General features: G+C 63.3%; 2 protein-coding genes across 3 annotated transcripts; both read right to left on the bottom strand.

The window, feature by feature from the left end:
• Positions 1–146: 146 nt before the first annotated feature.
• Positions 147–13,032, bottom strand: USP2 (ubiquitin specific peptidase 2). Of its 2 annotated transcripts, XM_062617611.1 has the most exons (13): positions 12,750–13,032; positions 8,848–9,569; positions 2,670–2,720; positions 2,265–2,388; positions 2,046–2,157; positions 1,850–1,960; positions 1,662–1,726; positions 1,477–1,580; positions 1,320–1,400; positions 1,101–1,179; positions 888–995; positions 642–762; positions 147–530 (listed from the first exon to the last, which is right to left on the bottom strand). In XM_062617611.1, the coding sequence occupies exons 2-13, from the start codon at positions 9,526–9,528 to the stop codon at positions 443–445; spliced, it is 1,725 nt and encodes a 574-aa protein (XP_062473595.1). In that variant the 5' UTR covers positions 9,529–9,569; positions 12,750–13,032; the 3' UTR covers positions 147–442. The 2 variants fall into 2 exon arrangements, with proteins under 2 accessions (XP_062473595.1, XP_062473596.1); XM_062617612.1 differs by lacking the exons at positions 8,848–9,569; positions 12,750–13,032 and adding an exon at positions 5,059–5,426.
• A 2,812-nt stretch (positions 13,033–15,844) lies between these two features.
• On the bottom strand, positions 15,845–19,531 carry THY1 (Thy-1 cell surface antigen). The gene is made up of 4 exons (XM_062617613.1): positions 19,375–19,531; positions 17,173–17,254; positions 16,711–17,046; positions 15,845–16,105 (listed from the first exon to the last, which is right to left on the bottom strand). Exons 2-4 carry the CDS (start codon positions 17,207–17,209, stop codon positions 15,993–15,995), a joined length of 486 nt encoding a protein of 161 aa, XP_062473597.1. The 5' UTR covers positions 17,210–17,254; positions 19,375–19,531; the 3' UTR covers positions 15,845–15,992.
• Between the last annotated feature and the right edge of the window lie 203 nt (positions 19,532–19,734).

Below are 19,734 nucleotides of genomic sequence, written 5' to 3' on the forward strand. Positions count from 1 at the left end.
CGGGATGGCCAAGGAGAACGGGAGAGCCAAACGGAGGCCAGGAGGGATGCGGGAGGCTCTCCTGGGTCCCCAGCTGCGGGTGCTCCCCCGGGGGGAGCAGAGCTCCTGGCTGAGTCAATGGGGCCGGCAGCCCCATGCCCGCGATGTCCCTTGCTCAGTACTTTTATTACACACCAACCAAAAAGAGAAGAAGAAAGAAACCAAAACGTACCCCAAGGTAAAAAACAAACGCCAGCGACCAGGAGGTGCCTGAGCTGCCGGGGCCCTGCCCTGCTTGCCGCTGCCCTCCTCGGCTTGGAGCTGGGGTGTTCCTTGCTCGGGGTCTGCTCCTCTTCAGCCTCCCGCTGCAGCCACCTCGGGGTCCTTCCTCTTCACCTCCTCCTGCACTTGTGGGGCCGGTAGTGAGGGGTGTCGCAGGGGATCCCCAGGCGGGCAGGGCTGGCTACATGCGGGAGGACGGGCTGGCCAGTTCGTAGAAGAGCAGGTAGGCATCGCTGCTGCGGACGTGGCTGGATGACATCGGGGTAACACTGCGGACACGGGGAGATGCAATTGTGAGCGATGGGGACAAGGCACCGGGATGATGCTCTGCGCACGGGATCCCTGCTTGCCCTGACCCTGCACCCCACGCTCAGCCTCACCGTGAGTCATTGAAACTGTGCCACTCGCTGGAGATGGGGCTCTTGCAGTAGGCAGTGTAGTGTCCCCCCATGGTGGTGCCCGAGTGGTTGGAGACGGCATAGAGGTTGTAAACGGCATGGTCTGTGGGGAGCAAAGGGGGGCTCAGCCATGCAGGATACTGCCCTGCTGTCCCTCAGTGCGCCAGCACGGAGCTGGGGCCGGGAGGGACCAGTACCCATGGCTCTGCCCCCCAGCACTGCACTCACTGCAGCTCTGCGAGGCGAACTCCCGGAGGTCCAGGTCCTTCAGCTGGAAGTTGATGAAGGTTGTGAGCTTGCTGGTTCGTATTCTAGCCTCTGAGAAGCGCTTCAGGTCTGGGCATCAGGTCAAGGAAGCAAGGGATAACGGGGAGCCTGTGAGGAACTGCCTGCCCCCCCCCCCCCAGCACCCCTGGCCCCATCCCTCTGCCGGAAGGATACGGAGCACCAGGATCTTGGGGAACTTCTGGATGCTGAATTTCTTTGTGCACCTTGTCCTGGCTTTGCAGCGACAACACGTCTGTGGGAGACAAACAGCATGAGGAGGGGGAGAGCAGGGGGCAGCCCCATGGGGCTGAGCCCACAGTGCTGGCAACACAGGCACGGAGGGAAAGGGGCCCAGCCCGCATCAAGGCAAGCCCCATGCCCCCCACTCCATACCGGTTTCTCGTCCCCATCCAGCACATCCTCTTTGGTGAAGAGCCGTAGGCAGTCCATGAGGGTCACCTCCCCATAGCTTTTCTGCGGGAGCACAGTGTGGATTAGGGACAGGGTGCGCAGGGCAGGGTGCTGGGGGTTAGGGACTGAGAGAGCATACCTTGGGGATGGGCAGGGACAGGTCCCAGAAGGGATCGAAGGCTGTGGAGCAGTATCCGCACTCACTGCACGTCAGTGAACTCTTCAGCTGCCCAACGAAGAGATCTGGTGGGACAAGGATGGGACAAAGGCAGGTGAGACCCCACGTTTCCAGCCCTGCCCTCCTCTCCCCACAGCCCTGCTCACCGCTGATGCGGCTGTCCTCCCTCTCCTGGTACCTCCTCCACATCTGGCGGCTCTTCTCATCGTCACTGCAGGAGATGGGCAGACACAGTGGTACCAAGTGTGGCTGAGGGGCAGCAGCCCCCGTGGACCCACGTAATCACCCTCCCCGGGCTGAGCTGAGGCCTGCCTCCATCCCAGCCGGCACTTACGGGAGGTGGTCCAGGGTGTCCGTGCTTGCCCGCGGCCGCACCAGCACACGGTTCACCTCGCTGTGCAGCCCATCCAGGAGGAACCGCAGGAACTCCTGTGCATCCTGCTGGCTGCAAGACACAGCGCGTGGCCAGTGAGCAGCGGCGGGAGCTCAGCACCCCCTCTGGACCACCGCTGCACTGACCCCCCCCTTACTTGTAGCCGACAAAGCGGGGGGCATATCTCTGGATCTGGATCTTGAACTCGGAGGGGCTCACGCTCTCATTGGGGGACGAGGTCCAGAGCAGCTGAAGCAGCTTTGCAAACTCTGTGTGCACAGAGGCAGGTGTTCAGCGCGGGTCCCGGTGATGGGACCCACAGCACAGCGCCAAGGCTGGGGGGACAACGGTGTGGGGTGCGGTGCCCGCCGGTTACCTGACATGAGCGCGGTGCGCATGCGGCTGTTGTTGTTGAGGTCCCGCAGGTACTGGTTCTGCAGGCAGTAATCCCGCAGCTCCTTGGTGTTGCTCAGGCACTGCAGGATGGAGTTCATGAAGCACTGGGGGAGGCAGAAGAGAAAACCATGGCAACGAGAGGCAGAGGGAGGCAGGCGGTGGAAGGGGGACACGCGGGGCGGGTGGGCAGAGGATAGGGACGAAGCAGGGAAGCTCTTCCTCAGCTAGCTCCATTGGGATTGGGGCGCAGGGAGACACCGGGGTGAGAGTGCGGGTGCTGGGGGGCGAGGCGAAGGGACCGGGCTTCCCTCTGCCCCATAGATGTGCCAGCAGAAGGCATGGTGTGAGCTGGGACCCCCAGCCGGGTGCCAGGGGTGGCACTCACCGTGTTGCCGAGGTTTCGCAGGCCAGTCAGCCCCTGCACCACCTTGGAGCTCTGCAGAGAGAAGGAACAGGGCTGAGACAGTGTCCAGCACAGGCTGGCCGTGCTGTGGGCAGCACAGTGAGGCCACGGTGCCATGCAGCAGACCCTCAAGTTGCCATGGGCATCACAGGCAGCCCCGCAGTTGCTCTGTGCTCTGGATGCACACAGGACCGTAACCAAGGACCCAGAGGGAAGCCTGCCCCATCCTGCCTGCCCGGCTGCTGCTGCTGCTTGGCTCCCTGGCCCAGGACAACATGCAGTGTTCAAAGTTCTCCCTGCCTGGTGCCACTGCTGCCCCATGCCCTGGGCTGCAGGCCAGACCAAACACCCTTTCTTCCTCCCCTTGCCAGCCCTGTGCCCTGGGAAGCTGTGGGGTGGAAGCGCCCTGTGCCTGCCCCACGGCTGCAGGAGGTGCACTGTGCCCCACTGCTGCCTGCCTTGCCCACGCTGGGTGTCCCCCCCCCTGCACAAGCACACCCAGACTGTGGCACAGGATAAAGTCCATCTGGGAAAGTGCAAGCCCAGCCCTGCAGCACTGAGCCCAGGCATGGGGCTGCATGTCCAGCAGCGTCCTCCCAACCACTCGCTGGCCTTGCTGGGCTATGCCTATGCTTATGGGGGCCACCGGTATTCCCTGAGCCAGGCAGGATCATGCCAAGCAGAGACAGCCACAGGCAGCGGGGTGATGGGGCCAGGAGGCATGGCCACTCTTTGCTGGAGAGACGGAGAGCGCAGAGGGGCTTTGGGAGCCCCAGGGTTGCCTGTGTGGCATGGAGGGGCTATGGGGCTGGTGGGATGGAGCAGGGGCCCTGCACAGAGGGCAGTGGTGGCATGAACCTCCCCGGAGCTGTGCCCAGAGCGGGGTGCTGGGACAATGAGGCTTGCAGGGCCAGGCTGCTCATCCCGCTCCCTCGGATGACCAGGTTTTAAGGATCCTCAGGCACCCCCCCAGCTGCCCACCCCAGCGTGAGGAGCGGGAGGAGAGGAGGGGAGGGGGCCCAGCAGCTCTGAAATAGCAGCATCTGGTGCGTGTGTGGGAGGTGCTGAGCACCCAGCCCTGACAGCAGCCCAAAATAACCCAGATCCACTTACACGTGCTCCTTAGCGACGGCGCAGGCATCACCCACCGCAGCACCAGCGGCCGCTCGGCCGCCCTGTGTGGGTGCACATGGCACGGCCGGACCCATCACTCATCCCTGTGTAGGGACCCACAGGCCATGGGGCAGGCTGCGGTGGGTCAGTGTGACACACCATGGCGCGAGGAGCTGGCCTGGCTCTGCAGGCAGCAGAAGTGGGTCCGTGCCCTAACAGCCTACGTCCCTTGAAGGGGCTGACCCCATGCCTCTTGGAGGCAAGGTCACAGTCTCGGGGTAGGGGGGGGTAACTGCATCTCCCAGTAGCTGCCCCAATGTGCCCCAGCCATCCCAGAGAGGACTCTGCTCATCCGGCTGCCCTGGTCTGGCAGCCCCCTCCATGTGCCCAGAGGGACCAGAGCGACCCCACCAGTGTGGGTGCAAACCTCCCCATAGACACGGCATTCACTCACTGCCTGGCCAGGCCAGAGGCTGAAGCACCAGAAGCCCAGGTGCCCTCATACCATGGCACAAGCCCTGTGTGCAGCCAGGTCTTATCTCCCCCCCCCTCCTGGTTTTCCCTCCTGTGGGTGACTCAACTCCAGCTAATCCCCCTCGCCCGTCCAGGGCTTTATCTAGGACACGGCACTGCTCGGAGGCAGCGAAGGAGAGCTGGCTCACGCGGCGGCGGCTGGGGAGTCCCTGAGGCTGCACTGCAGGAGGGGGGGACAAGGGGCAGGGGATGGGGACAAGGGACAAGACCTGGGTTGCGCTGTCCCCATCCAGGTCCACATGTCAGGGGCCCGTTGGGGCAGCAGGAGAGCTGGAGCAGGCAGACTTACATAAGTGCCCAGATCTGCCCCTTGTCCCTGCATGGGGGAGATCTGCCCCCCGGGCACTGCCGCCCTGGGGACAGCCAGGCTCGGCACAGGGACACAGCCAAGGGGCCAGCGTGGCCAGCAGCCCCTTCCTTGCACTGGGCAAGCTGGGGCACGGGAACCTGGCCAAGGTCACCACAAGGGCAGGGCTGGGAGAGTGACCCAGGCGTCCTGACACGTGCCTTCACCTGCTCCTTGTCCCTCCTGCAGGACACCGGGGTACCCCGGCCCCAGGGCCGGCCAGGGTGGGCACCCAGCCCCAGGCACCCCATCCTCCAAGCAAGGGGGATGCCGTGGGGTACCCCGTGCTCCCCAGTGAGGGCAGGGGCCACGCCAGCCCCACACCCCCTCCTGTGCCCCCAAGCCGGAGGGCAGGGGGCTTGCAGGCAGAGCTCATACCTTGGTCTTGTTGAGGACGAGCCCGACGAAGGTAGAGACCAGCAGCGACCCTGGCATGGAGGTGCGGGGCCGCAGGTCCTTGTGAAGGTCGGGGAGCGCGGGGGGCTCCTCGGGCAGCGTCACCGTGTACGAGTCCCTCATGATGGCCCCCTCGGGCACGGCACGGGGGAGGACCAGCGGCGGCTACAGGGGGATGCCGAGGGATGCCGGGGGGGCACCTCTTGCCTGCGGCCGACCTATCGCCCTGCCTACGGGGTCAGGCGCCCGGCTCCAGCGGAGCTCCAGCAGCGGAGCCGGTGCCGGCTCTGGGGCTGACGGCACCTGAGCGGCTCTGACATCAAATGGGTGGAGAGGCGGCGGCGGCTCGCTGACGGCCGGCCCCCGTCGCACCGCGTGGTACAGCCGAGCCCAGCCCGCAGCCAAGGGGGCCCGCGAGGGGCGGCGGGGCCCGTGGGACGCGCTGCCAGCGCCCCGCTGCATCCCTGTGCCCCCCCCTCCATCCGCCGCAGCGCAGCTCCCCACGTCCGCCTCGCAACACCGGCGCCGAGCCAGCATCGTAAGGGCAATAGGGCGAGGAGGCAGCCGGAGGAGCGCCTGCTTCCCCGTGCTCACAGATCCTGCGGGCTGACTGATGGGACCGGCTTCCCATCATCGCCAGCACGGGGCTGGCCTGGGAGAGGGGCTGGCACTGGGTACAGCGGGTCTGTCCCAGCCGGGAGATGCTCACCAGAGCTCGGTCAAACTGGGACACTGTGGGTGCACGGGGTGCCCAGAGGGGGGATGTCTGAGAGGGGCTTCCCTGCAGTGCTGTGCTGGGCTCCTGTTTCAGAGGAACTGAGCAACAGTGGACGGTGCATGCCCCCCCTCTATGGAGGATGCGTTGACCCTGAGCTCAGAGGGTATTTCAGCGCCTTGCTTCATCTGATGGGGAAAAACTCCCCCCAGATCCTGCGTGAAGCAAAGACCCCCTCTGGTGCCTCCCCTCTGAGCACTGGGTAAACTGAGGCACGGAGCGGGCAGCGCTCAGTGTCTTCTCCTGCAGCAAGGGCAGATGAAGAGGCTGGCAGGAAGCCCAGCTATCCCGTGTCCCTGTCCTGCGTCTCCCCTCTGACCACAGCAGGGTGAGCAACAGAGGCTTGCGACTGCTGTGTGTGCCCAGGTGTCCTTCCTGCCTGCTCAGGGAAATTTCCATGGGCAGTGGAGACAGGGAGAGCAGCCTGGCTGCTCCGAGCACATCCAGAACCTTCAGCATCACTGACCAGGCTGGAGGCACCGAGCAGCGCCTGCTTTCCTCCCAGTACACCCCAGCCAGAGCCAGTGGCTGCTGTCTGAATCCCAATTGCTGCAGATGCAGCTTCCCCTTGTCCGCGGCGCAAGCTCGGCACAGCCAGTGGAGGGGCTGATGGAGGGGGGGAGACTATTTTTGGCATCAGCAAAAATATCCAAGGAGGCATCTTGCAGCGTTATTCATCTGCAGGGCCAGGGCTTTTTGCATCACAACAGGATGCTTGTCGTAATCCCTGCTTGCGTGTGCGCGCGTGTATATATATACACACCCCGCCGTGTGTACACCGTACACACACAGGGACACGACGTTCACATGGGGCTGCGCACCCCGCCAGCATCACGAAGGCTGCGTGGCTCTCACAGCCCCTCCATGTCCCATCCTGGGCCCCAGGACCGTGGCACAGCTCCCCAGTGTGTCCGCTGCTTGTGTCAGTGCCGCCCGCACCAGCCAGCATCCCATCGCCGTGCCCTGCATCCCGCTGGGTAGCTTGGGGATGGGATTTGCCCCAGTGCACAGCCTGCCCCAAGCTCTGTGCAGGGTGCTCCCTGCTCTCAGCAGCGGTGACCTTCTGCCACGGGCCTGGTTGGCACCGCAAAGGCACTGGACCAGCACTGGCCTCAGGCCAGAGCCGTCAGCTGCTCAGGATGGGGCTGCGGAGAGCTGCCGGTGCTTTTGTGGGTGGCTCTGGCCTTCTGACCCTATGTTCACCCAGGGTGGTTAATGGGGCGGCACAGCCCTGGTCCTGCCCCCCCCACCTGCCTGCCCTTCCTGGGAGCTGGTCCGGTATGGAGCCGCAGCTGCACACACCTCCCTTTGCCCTGCGGGGTGGTAAACTGAGGCACAAATGCGGGCATCCTCGCCTCCTGCTCTGGATCATGGTTCATGTGGTGCAGGGGCAGGAGGCGCACGGGGAAGAAGGGATGGGAAGAGGCACTGAGCCAGCCCCACCGTGCCCTGGCTCTGGCGGGTGCTGCTGGCGCTGCCCATGGGGCTGGGTAATGGGGCAGAACCGATGGCGCTTGTTTCCGGCGCCTGGCACGACCGCAGTCGTTTTACGATGGGGACATTTGCTTCCTGGCTTGGGAAAGGGAGGGAAAAACCCCACAGGAATGGAAAATAGCCCATCAAAGCACCAAGGAAACCTAAGCCAATGTCACTGATCCATCCTCCCCGCCTGCCCTAGCACCCTGTGCCAGCTGCACCACCATCAGCCATGGCTCGAAAGCCCCCGGTTGTGTCCACATACAACCACAAGGTGTGTTTTGGGAGTAGCTGCCCCATGGGGGCACCCACATCACAGTGGTGGGGACCCCAGCCCAAGCAGTGGTGGCGAGGGCTTCAGTGAATGCCATGGGGGCAGCAGCTTCTGGGTCCCCCCTCGGTCCCCCCCAGCAGGGCCCGTTGTGGGAGGCAGGAATTCCCTTCCACAGCATCATTCCTCCACTCACCCAGCCCTCCAACCTGCTCCTGCGCCCCGGGGCTGGGGACCGGGGACCAGGGACCAGGCAGGTTGGGCACAGGGGGTCCCACACCAGGGCAGGGGACTGACTGCATGTGAGCCACAGGTCAGACCCAGCGCCAGGGCAGCCTGGTCCCTCCACCATGGGTGAATGAAGGCTGACTGGAAAGCGAGCGGGAGACAGCGCACGCAGAGCCTGACAGGAGCTTGGAAGGAAACCTTCCAAGTGGAAAATTACCAGGCTGCTCCCCTCCGTGCGTGTGATGCCGGCTCCTGGCCTGGGCTGAGGCCCTGGGGATGGTGCAGCACCGACTGGTACCTGGGGCACCGAGCGCCTGCCACCACGTGTGATGCTGAGCAGAGCGGCTGCTGCCATGGAGAAACTGGTGCTCCCCTGGCTGCCATGGCCTATGCTAGGAGCTGGGGCACAGGGCCCCGGGATGGCAGCAATAGACCATTCCAGTGATCAGGCATCACCGGGTATCAGTGGAAAACGTGACCAGCAGCTGGGTACCAAGTCATTGTGCCAAAGCACCAGCCAAACCAGCCTCCCCAGCTGGGTGTCACAGCAAGGTGAGTGCCCAGCCCGGTCATGACACCCTCTCTAGCTGGGGTGAAGCAGCAGGAAACCCATGTGGGCTGGGATGGAGCAGACGCAAGGGATGCGGGCACAGTCAGCTCTGTGTGTCAGCATCCGACCTGGCCTTGAGATGGCGCAGCCACAGCTTCTCTGGGCACCCTGTGCCAGCGCCTCAGCACCCTCACAGGGAAGAACACCCTTATATCTAACATGGGCACCCTTAGCTGCAAGGCGCCCATGGGGAGCCCTGTGAGCACAGCCCCTCAGAGGGCACCCGCACATGGCTGTGCCAGCAGCTCTAGCCCAGCAAGGGCGGCTCAGAGGGTCAGCAGCAGAAACAGAGGCACAGAGCGATGCCCCGAGATCCCCAACTGAGGACACGCAAGGCGTCCCAGGCTCCCTATCCCAGCGCAAGCAGGCCCGGATGAGAAACCCCAGCACATCCCAGCAGGAGCCCCTTACCACGGCGTTCCGTGCGGACGTGTCGCAGCACCCATCATCGCTCCTCTCGCAGGACTGAGCGGTGCCGCGGGTACCCGAGGGTGGCAGGGCCTGTGAGGGGCTGGGGCCGCTCTTCCTCCCGTAGCTCTCCACGTAGCTGCGGACGTAGTCGGAGTGTGCAGCAGCCCGGTAGAGACCTTGCAGGGCACCGAGTTCTTGCTGTCCCTGCGCGCCGGTGCTCGCGTAGGCGCTGTCCGAGGCGTGCAGCCCGGAGAACTCCCGCGCCAGGTCTGCGTGGCTGATGGATTTGCGACGGCTGAGGGATGCTGTGGGGGGCAGGTAGGCGGGGGGGCTGCTGGGGGGCCCTGCGAAGCTGTAACAGGCACCCCCGTTCAGCCCACCGCCGGGCGGCCGGGGCTGGCTGCGGATGTACGTGGAGCTCAAGCGGATGCTGGAGTCGGGATACAGGGGCAGGCGGCTGCTGTCATAGGCGCTGGTTGGGGACAGCCCCGTATGGTGGTAGCGAGGGGAGGGCAGGTAGCTGCTTTTGAAGCCGATTTTGTCACTGTTTGCATAGGATGTGGACAAGGTGGATCCGTAGGAGGTGTAGGAGCTGTAGCCGCTGGGCACCTTGCTGTAGGTGGTCTCAGCATAGCGGGATGAGTCAACGTACCGCTTCAGGGTGGAGGAGAGCTGGGACATGATGGAGGCTGGGGTTCTGCAGGCTCTCCTGGAGTCATCGACTGCAAGAGAAGAGTCCAGGGGTCAGCACTCACCCAGAAGCTCACTGGCTCCTGCCTGGAGATCCCGGGACAGGCAACAGCAGAATGGCAGGGGATGAAGGGTGCAGGGGGGGCTGTGACTTCCGGAGAGCCTGGTACACCAAGACCTAGCTGGCACTGCCACCCATGTGCCTTCGGGTACCTTGTACCACACTGAGCCCCAGGGCACAGCCAGAAGCACCCAGCATCCTGGTACCCACAGTCACCAAAGCCAAAGGACTGCATTGGTCACCTCTGCCCCAGCCCTGGCATCCATCCATCCTGTGGCTATTCCATTCATGGGGCTGCGGATGTGTCCCCAGTGCCTCCTCCACATGGGAGGCAGTTGCCTGGTCACATTCATGATGCTGAGACAGGCAGATGGGATGGACTGATTCAGCCCATCCACCACCTCCCCTGGTTATTCAGAGTGAGTACCAGGGCTTGGCAGGGGACTGGCGTCTCCAGCTCACTAAAACACTCCCCATTTGGCTGATGGGGAAACTGAGGCAAGATCAGGAAGTCAGCACAGGAGTCCTTGCCGTCCATCCCTGCTCCCCACATGGTGCCTTGGGGGACTGTGGGTACAGCCTGGGACCCCCTCATTGCAGTGCCCAGCCTGCCCCATCTCCCTGCCACCGCTGTGCCCTGGTAGCCTCCCAGCAGTAATTCAAGCTGATGCAGATCCTCCTGCGAGGAGGCTGCTGTGCCCCCCCCCCCAGCCAGGCAGAGCCAGCCCATAGGGGTGGCTGACACCCAGCACTTGATCCCCACATGGAGCTGGTGGCTTCTGCCCCATGGCACCCACATGGGGCTGGTCCCCTACCTGTCCAGGGTTGCAGGACCCAAGCGGAGCTCTTCTGTCCCTGTGTTGCTGGTGCTCAGCTCCCGCGGAGCCCGGTGTCCCTTCCCTGGCAGGACAGTGGCTCATGTGGCTCCCAGAGTCTCCAGTCACCCAGGAGATGACCCTGATTCAAAGGCTTTTCCCAGCCCAGCAAGGGCGGGCTCTGGCCCGGCTCCAAGCCAGGAGGTGATGGAGACGGTGCCTGGCCCAGCCCTCGCACAGCCCTGGCAGCACACAGGGCGCATCCAGGCTTGGGGATGGGCACTGGATCCCCAGCAAGAGGAGCCACCGCAGCATCACCCCCTGCCTGACCCTGGGGGGGGACCCAGCTCCTGCTTAGAGCCCCAGGCATGCCACCCATTGTGGGACGCCCTGCCCAGAGGAGCCAGCAGCATAGAGGGGTATGGGAGCCACCTGGGGTGGTGGGGACCAGCTCCCACCCCTGCCCATCTCACCCTGGTGTGGACATGCCCCAGGGCTGCTTTGCTTTTAGGAGGTGGTGTCAGAGGCAGCATTCAGCCACCTCCTGGAGAGCAGCCCAGCTGCATCCCGGCTACTGTTGTCATTGCCCAGGGAACAACCGTCCCACAGCGGAGAGGGAACTATTTACAAGCAAGAGCGAGGTGGAGCCAACAGACCTGTTTGGGAATGGAGGCTGAGGGCTGAATAATCGGCTCGCAGGCAAGGAGTCCACCAAGCACCCAGCTCTTCCAGGCCAGGCTGCAGCCACTCTCACCAGCACTGGGAGGACCCAGGAGTGGTTCTGCCAGCCGGGATTTGACATGGACAGTGGGGACCCCAGGCAAGGGACTGGAATCTCCTATTGATGCTGGAGTCAGAGCCCCTCGGCTGCCAGGGAGCACACGCTTGCCTGTGTGCCATAATGAAACACAGGGGCTCTCTCTGGGCTGCCCCTGCTCCCTAGCCCCAAGCCAGAACCGACAATCAGTGCCAGGACAGCCCCATGCCATTGTCCTAGTGTGCCATGCCACCGCTGGCACCAGCAGCACCTCTTCTTTGCTCTTAGGACAGCCACCGGCTTGTGAATGGGATGGCATCAAGGCAGCAGGACACGTCTCCATAGGGCAACGTGTGAGCTGATGGAGGGATGCGGGGCCCGGGAAGGGGAACCTGCCCCAGGCACAGCAGCTAACCCATTGGCATTGAGGGAAGAGGGCTCTTACCACGGAGCAGCGCCGCATCTGCTAGGACCGCCGTGTCACATCGGAGCAGAGCCCGGCGCCGTGGGGCAGCGAAGCATGGCAGGACCCGGAGGAGCTCAGGGGGTGTGAGAACACACAGGTTCCTCCCTGCCATCACTTCCTGGCCTGCCTGGCCCCTCCCTGCCCATAATAGTGCTGAGCTTTCCTGCTGCCTGGCGAAGCCCTGGGGCTGGCATGGCTGAGTCAGGGCTCCTGCACCCTCATCATCCTCGTGGGGTGTCAGGGGAAGCTGATGCACTGGAATGTCCGGTCTGCCTTCACGTGGCCAGCGCCAGGGACCCACGGGGCTCCTATGGGAGCCTTCCCATAGGAAGTTTAACCTGAAGCCGGGAGGCAGAGGCTCCCTCTCCAGCCGTTCCTCTGCCCATGGCCCTGCCGTAGCTGTTCCCCTCGGAGCCCCAGGGCAGGCTCAGCTTACACAGCGCTGGCTCCATCCAAGGTGTTACGGCTCAGCTGCTCCTCGCTTACGCAGGCTTGGAGCTGTACCCCCTGTCCCTCGAGACGCAATGTCCCAGCCTGGAGGTGACACCAGAGCTCCCAGATCCCTCTGGGAATCTGCGTTTCCCTCTAGGAAGGGTGGCCCCAAGCAGCCCTGGAGGGGGATGTTTGCTCCCTGCATTGAGCCCAAGTCACCGGGGGGTGATAGAAAACCAGTGCCCAAGGTCATGCGTGCAGCTCGGGCCAGCCTGAGAGCCCTGGGGCTCACAGCACAGCGCTGAGCAGCACTCATCACCCCGGGCCCGCTCCGTGCTGCTGACCCATACCCAGCTGCCTGCGGAGCTCAACCCCCCCCCCAGGCAGCAGAACCCCAACCTCACAGGGAGCCTTGACCTAAAGACCCAGGGCGTGTGTTACTGCTCTGAGGTCTGCAGGGGGAAGAATGGACCCCAGGGAGGCTCTGCCCCTGCTGGGGCACAGGGATGGTGCCAGGGTGATGGTTTCGGCAGAGAGCTGCCAGGTTTGGTGCTTGGGCTCTATGGGGACACAGAGACCACAAACCTCTCCCCCACGGCTTCACCCAGCCGAAGGGCTGAGTCCTTGATGCCAGCCTCCCCTCCCCTCCCCGGTGCCCCCCATGGCACCCCCTCCACTCACCTGCGTGTGGGGCAGCGGTGCGGGCGGCTGCTGGCTGCTTAGGGGCACGAGGCCGGCGCGGCGGGAGGCAGGCGGCTGGTTATGGGGCTGAACGATGGGGGCCCGATGCTGCCTCCTCGGGGCATCTCCCTTGGGGTGGGATGAGAGTGAGCGATGCAGAGCGGGCCGGCAGCACCCCGAGCCCTTAGCGGGGGAGCGGGCACCCCACGGCTTGGCTCCTCCACCCAGCACCGAGAGGACAGAGGGGGCCGAGGCGGAGGGCTGTGGGGCCGCATAAAAACACCAGGGCAGAAATTCACAGCTCAGGTTACCGGGTAGATAAATATAGAGCCTTTATCTGACCTCACAGGGCGCTGAAATGCTCCTCTCGCATTCCAGCTTCGGGGAGGCTTAAAGGGGACGTGAACCTGAGAGCGCTGGTGGCCCACAGCAAGGGGATGCTGAGGGGGGAAGGCGACAGAGGTAAGGGGGAATTGTTGTGGGAAGGAAGAAGCGTGTCTGAAGGTATGGGGAAGGGAGAGATCTGGGGAGGGAGACGGAGGTCCAGGCAGGAAAGGGTGGATGGAGCATTAAGACAGGGAGCTTGGTGCGGGGGTCAAGAAGGCAGAAAACCCATGGCTCCCACTGAGGACTGGAGTAGAGCACCCAGGTGAGGGGAGGAGACAAAACATAGGGAGAAGAGTCCCCTAAGCCTGCATCAGAGGCAGGCACGGGGTGGGTGATGTGGCGGTGATGCACAGGAGCACCCGTTCCTCATAGCACCGTGGGGCCACCGGGGCACCCACCCAGCACCGCTCCCCGACGCCTGACCCACCCAGGGCGCTGTGGCCTCACGGTGCCGGCACCGGAGCGGCCGTGACTCAATGAGCACCTGCCGAGGGTAATTAGCAGGGATGTAATTACGGTGGCATTTGGGGCCCTCCTGCCTGCCTCCAGCCCTTAAACAGGGAGGGATGCGTCTGGGCGTCACTCTGGGAGGCTGCTATAGGGTCACCAGTGGGGTCAGTGGGTAGTGTCGGGCCCCACTCCCAAACGTGAGGGGGAGGATAGCCCCCGGTCCCAGGGTGGCATCGCGACCGTGGGCAGGGAGCAGTGTGTGGCTGCTCTAGGAGACGTGGGGGCCCTTGGCATCCCCATGGGCAGCGTGTGCAGGAAGGACCCTGGCAATGACAGACGCAGCACCAGGGGCTCTAGCGCATGCATCCACACCCAGCCCTGCTCCCACACACACTCCCGACTCTGACAATTCCCTCCCCAGGGGATGGTTGGACCGGGATGTATCCCGGGGTACCCAGCTGTACCTACCCTGCTTTGCCTCCTTGCCGGCACGGTGGAATGCCCTGGCCCTCAGCTCACAATGGGGCAGGAAGGTTGGGGTTCCAGAGCGGAGTATGGGACATAGGGACCGGGATGGGATGATGGGATGGGGCAAAGGGATTGGGTGCAGGGGTCTGTGCTCCGGGTTCATAGGAGGGGATCACCCCAGGAAGGCAAGACTTGTCCCTGCCTGCTTCTATCCCTCCTGCTGGAGGCAGGATTTGGGTTGCCCAGGAAGGGTGTGTCGTCCCCCCCTCCCCACAAACGGGGGGCTGAAAGCACAGGCTGGATCCGGGCCCTTCTCCCCATCACCGCACACACGGGTGGCCGCGGCTCCAACACACAACCTAGGGTTTTATTGTGCAGACAGAGGAACACTCCTGCAGGGTAAGGTGGTTTTTTTTCTGTTGTTGTTGCTTTTCGTAGGGTTCTTCCCCCCCCCCCACCCTTGACAGAGTTTGGTTTACGACAAAGCTGTGGAAAACAACTACAAATGGTCACCCAAAAATGAGACTCGAGATGCATCCGCGCTCTGCTGGCTGGGCTCTGCGCCTGCCCCAGCGCTCACCAGCAAGCCCAGGGAGCTGGGTGCAGCCAGGCCTCAGCTATACACGGCCTCAGCAGCACTAGACAGCAAGCAAGCAGGCAGGGACGGGCAGGGAACGGGCAGGGGGGTAGGTAGGAGGCAGCTCGCAAGGCGTGGGGAGCAGCTGCTGTGGGTTGCTCTCAGCCGTGGTGGCACAGCTCAGGCTGCACGGGCAGCTCAGCGGGGCTGGGGGTCACCCCATGGACCAGGATGCTCCTGCCTGCATCTTCCTGCCTGCTCCTGTGCCCTCTCCTGGGTGAGGGTACAGCAGGACCAGCCCTTCGGTCTCTCTCCCCATGGCCAGCTGGGCTGCCCTTACATCCTCTTGTGTTCTTAAATGGAGACAGGGAATGATGAGAGGGAAGAAGGAGAAGGGAAGGGGTACACAGGGTCCTCCCAGCAGCATGGTGGGGCTGAAGGAAGACTGATAAGCCTAGCTGTGGCCAGGCATTGGGATGTGCCCTCCCCACCAGCCTGGCTGGATCTAGCTCTGGGGACCACAGGGAGAGGAGTAGGGGCAATGCGGGGCTGTGGCTAGCTCAGAGAGGCTCTGCTTGCCTCCACTGGTGCTGGCAGCAATTCTCTCGTCACAGCTAAGGGCTGGTCTTGGGTGAGAGCAAGTGGTGTCTGTGGCTTGGGCAGCCCAAAGGTACCAGATGATGCCTGGAGGAGGCCTCACTTCCAGCTCGGCTGTAAAAGACAGATTAGGACATACTTGTTGCCAAAGCACGTTTGCTGTGAGCCCCCTCCCCAGGGCCCCAAAAGAGCCCTAAGGAGGCAGGGTCATTTGATGGTGTCTCCTAAACCTGCTCCCCTCTCTTCTCCCAGCCCAGCCAGGCTGGGGACACACAGCCCCATCTCCAACAGGGGCACAGCACCCAGCACGGGGACCCCTCTGCACGCTCTCACATCACCTCCTTCTCTTACCTGCCGATCCTGCTGTGTTTCCCCAGTTGAGAACAGGTAAACCCCAAAAGCCAAAGGGATGGGGAGAAGCGGGCTGTGTGGGGCTGAGGCTCCAGTGCTCCCAACCAGCCGGCCTACAGAGCGGGGAGGAGCGATGGGAGAAGCAATGCTGCCTAGCAGAGCCACCATGCTTCGGAGCGGGGCATGTGTGCGTGTGACGGCGGGCCTTGGCACCGGACGGTGGGGAGCGTTATACACGGCTATATAGAGATAACACAGAGAGAGGTTTCACTGGTTCCAAATGGTTCAGCTTCTCCTTCCAAGGGCTGCGTTCTGGCAGGGGAGGCGGGTTTGCTGGGGTGCTCGGTGTGTGCGTGCATGTGCGTGTGTGTGTATGTGTGTGTGTGTGTGTGTGTGTGCGCCTGCTTTTCCTTTCACAGGGACACGAAGTCCACGGCTTGCAGGAGAGGCAGGGAAAGGAGAAGGAGCAGGAGCCACGAAGTGTTCTGGATCAAGAGGCTGAAGCCGGCGCACTTCTCCAGTTTGTCTGTGAGGGCAGGGGATGGGGAGGGAGAGAAGAGCCACGGTGAAATCCCTCAGGAGCAGGCATCAGGTGTTATAAGGGGTGCTGGGACTCAGCTTCTCACCTTGGCCGCAGAACAGCACCAAGCCTCATTCTGGCCCCTTGCCTGCTTCCCCTCCCACCTTCTGCCCTTCAAAGCTTTTGGGGCCATGCAGAGACCCGGGGAAGCATAACGCTGCTTTTGCCTGACTGGGGTGACAAGGGGATGGGCACCAGAGCAGATAAAGGGCTCTGCAGATGGAAGACTGCTCCTGCACAGCCTAAGTGTGGAAAAGCCACATCCCTCTTCAGTCCTTCCCCAGCAGACTTGTCCCCTCTGCTGGGACTCTGAAGCATCACCTATGGGAGGACACCTGAGACACGGGGGGCCCAGGAGACACAGGGTTAAGCAGTCAAGGCAGAGCAAGTGGGGCTGATGGCTCTGCCTGCAGTATGAAGGGCTTGTAAGGGCTGGGAAACAGCTCAAGGAGGATTTGGGGACACCATGGGGATTCTGGTTCTCTCTGCTGGCCCTGCCAAACCAAGGAGCAGGTGGGAAAGAGGGATTGAAGCCAGGCTGCCCATCTCACCTTTGATGACGGTGATGTTCTTTATCTGGTTCCCGGTGTAGTCGTTGGTGGCCTTCAGCTCACACATGTAGACGCCCTCATCGCTGGTGGTGAAGCTCTGCAGGTAGAGGCACACCAGGTTCTTGTGCATGGTGACGTTGGCTCGGTTGCGGTAGATGTTCTCCGAGACGCTGATGGTGCTGTGGATGACGTGCTTCCTGTTGTCCTTGGTGATGCTGAACTCGTAGGTCAGGGGGTTGCTGGTTTTGTTCTCATAGCGGCAGTCCACCCGGAGGCTCTGGCCCAGCAGGCAGGCACTCAGGTCCTTGATCATCTGGCAGTGGGCAGCCTGGAGGACTGGGAGAGGCAAGCAGGGGTTGGACAAGGGATACAAGCACTGGGGATGCCCACATAGCCTCCTGGCTCTCGCCTGGCTGCTCTGGGCTGAGCTCATTGCAAAGAAGGGAGGGGATGTGTGTCTACCTGTCAGGATGACAGCGATGCCGACGGTGGGGTTCATCTCTCCGCTGAGGTGCCCAGCAGTGGCTGTCACTGGAAGGGGAGCCTGGGCAGAGAGAAGGAGAGGAGGTTAGCCATTGAACCCAGCACAAAGAAACGGGCACACATGGCACAGGTAGGCAGTCTGGCTCTCCTCTATGGTGCTCTATAGCTTGCTTCTCATCATGGTGGCTGATTGACTGTGCAGGGCCTGGCCGGCCCTGCAGCCAGCTAGGAAATGAGGGATTATGTGTCTGGCCAGCATCACCTTCCCATAACCCCAGCCAGCACCAGCCACACTCTTTTCCCTGTCTGTATCCCCACACCAGACATTAAATAAGCATGGCACAGACCTGCAGCACGGCCTTCGTGCGCTGCCTTCCCTTTCTGCTGCCCCGTGCCTGGGATGGGGACCAGGCAGGAGGAATCCGTGCCTGCCCATGGTGTCCATAGGGCTGCCAGGTGAGGGACCCTCCGTCGGTGCCGGCGGGCGCCAGGCCACCAGCCCTCCTGCAGCTCCAGCGGGTGAGCTCAGCATGGATGAGTCACTGCGATGCAGCGAGGGAAAGGGGCCAACAGCAGCGGGAAGAAGGGACACGGCAGCTGGACACGGAGCCAAGGCTGCCAAAGGATGGCACCGAGACTCCAAGGGCTGAGCCCAGCCTGCCCCGCTTACAGCGTGGAAGGGCTTTGGGGTGGCAGAGTCCACCCTCTGGGTCCCCAGCCCGTGTCTCTTCAGGGCGAGGGGCCTGTGGATGTGCTGCCAAAGCCGCAGGGCTGCTGGGATTCCAATGTGGCTGAAAGGAATCAATTAAAGGTTTGCAGCCCAGCCAAGCAGCCGCATGGGGAATCCAGCCGCAGACATGCGGAATGGAGGCAGAGGGTGGGGGAGCAGCAAAGCAAACACCGGGGCTGAAGGACACCGCATCCTGCAGCCGGTTCTCCAGGCTGGGGATGCGGAGCCAGGTCAAGAGGAGGAGGTGAAGTACCACCCTTTGGGGCTCCAGGCTGGCAGAGGGCACAGCAGGCCACCGGTTTGCTCCCTCTGAGCCTGACTAAGCATCCAGGGAAGAGATCTGCACTGCAGCCAGCTGGATGATTCTTCTGAGCATGTTTTCAGTCTTTCATATAACGTTCTAGGAGGAAATACCAAACCCATTTGCTCACTGTGGAGCTGTGAAAGATCTCTGCAACCCCAAACCCTGGCCAGGAAGAAAAATTCCCTTCTGCTTGGTCTTGACAAACAAGAGGGTGCAAATGGGGGCAAATGCATGATGGAGGAGACTACTCGGGTCTCCTCTGGGTGCCTAGAAACTGGCCCCTGTCCTTTCCTTTGTTATTTCTCAGCTCTGACCCACTCCTCTTTGAATGTCCTGGGACACTATCTAGGTCACAGCCAGGCTTTCTTCCGGAAAATCAGTGCAAATAAGCTCCCACAGAAGGGGGCTTCCTCCCATCTATGTGCAAAAGCACTCAGATATTCCAGGCTCTGGATTCATGACCCCTTGGATCCTTTGTACCTCTCCTCCCGACAGTGGTGCCAGATAACTCTTGTTGCTGCACAGTCCAGGGTCTTTGCGCAGGGACAGATCTCCCAAGAACGATAGCATTAGAGCAACCCCAGCTCTTGCAGAGCACAGCTTTCTAACGTGGTCTCTACCACCTACGTGGGGCCACGCTATGATGGTGGTACCTCCGTGCCCACCACCACGACAAACAAAGCCATCGGGGCAGAAGAGAGCCAGGCTGATGGGCTGGGATAAACCACGGGAACCTGGCTGCAGACCTGGGAACAAGGGTACCGGGGGTCTCCCTTTACGCCGTGTGGATGCTCAAGGAAGAGCGAAGCGGGCAACACCTCCGCCGGGCCCTTGCGGGGCAGGAGGGCTCCGTGCGAGCTGCCCACCCCGCAGGCAGCGGGCGTGCGCGCCGCCGTGCCCGTGGAGGAATGCCGCAGTCCCGAGCCTTTGCAGGGGAGGGACGGAGGGAAGAAGGCAAGGGAAGAACGGGGAGCGCCGCCCTGCAGCAGCATCCCGGTACCCAGTCCCCGCGGCGGGCAGCGCATCCCTCCCGGGCAGGGACAAGCGGCTCCAGCTTTGGGGCCCCGACCCTCCCCTTTCCCCGCCCCGTAGAGGGGCACCGCAGCGGCGGGTGCGCTCTGTGCGGCGGGGCCGGGCCGTGCCTTACCTGCCGGCGCTGTCCGGTGCTGTCCGCGCTGCCGCCCGCGGGGCTGCCGGCGCTGTCCGGTGCTGCCCGGCGGGGCTGTGGGCGGCTCGGCGCTCCCCGCAGTTTGGGCCGGGCCGGGCGGGCGGCCCCAGCAAATCAGTGCCGGGCGGCGTCACGGAGGCTCGGCCCCCGGCCCTGCGGAGCGGTGCGGAGGGGGGGGATCGGCTCTGCGGACCGGCCCCGCCCCGGGATGCGGCCGAACCGGCCCCGGGAGGGGGGGGGGGTGCGGGGCATTGGGGGTACCCGGGGAGGGAGGAAGCCCCCCGGCGGCCCCTCAGTGGGGCACAGGAGGGTCCTGTTCGGCCCCTTCCCCTCATCCCC

This window comes from Pezoporus occidentalis, unplaced genomic scaffold (assembly GCF_034315485.1).
Source record: "Pezoporus occidentalis ecotype Australia unplaced genomic scaffold, CSIRO_AGI_Poc_V1 ctg199, whole genome shotgun sequence".
Taxonomy (NCBI): Eukaryota; Metazoa; Chordata; class Aves; order Psittaciformes; family Psittacidae; genus Pezoporus; species Pezoporus occidentalis.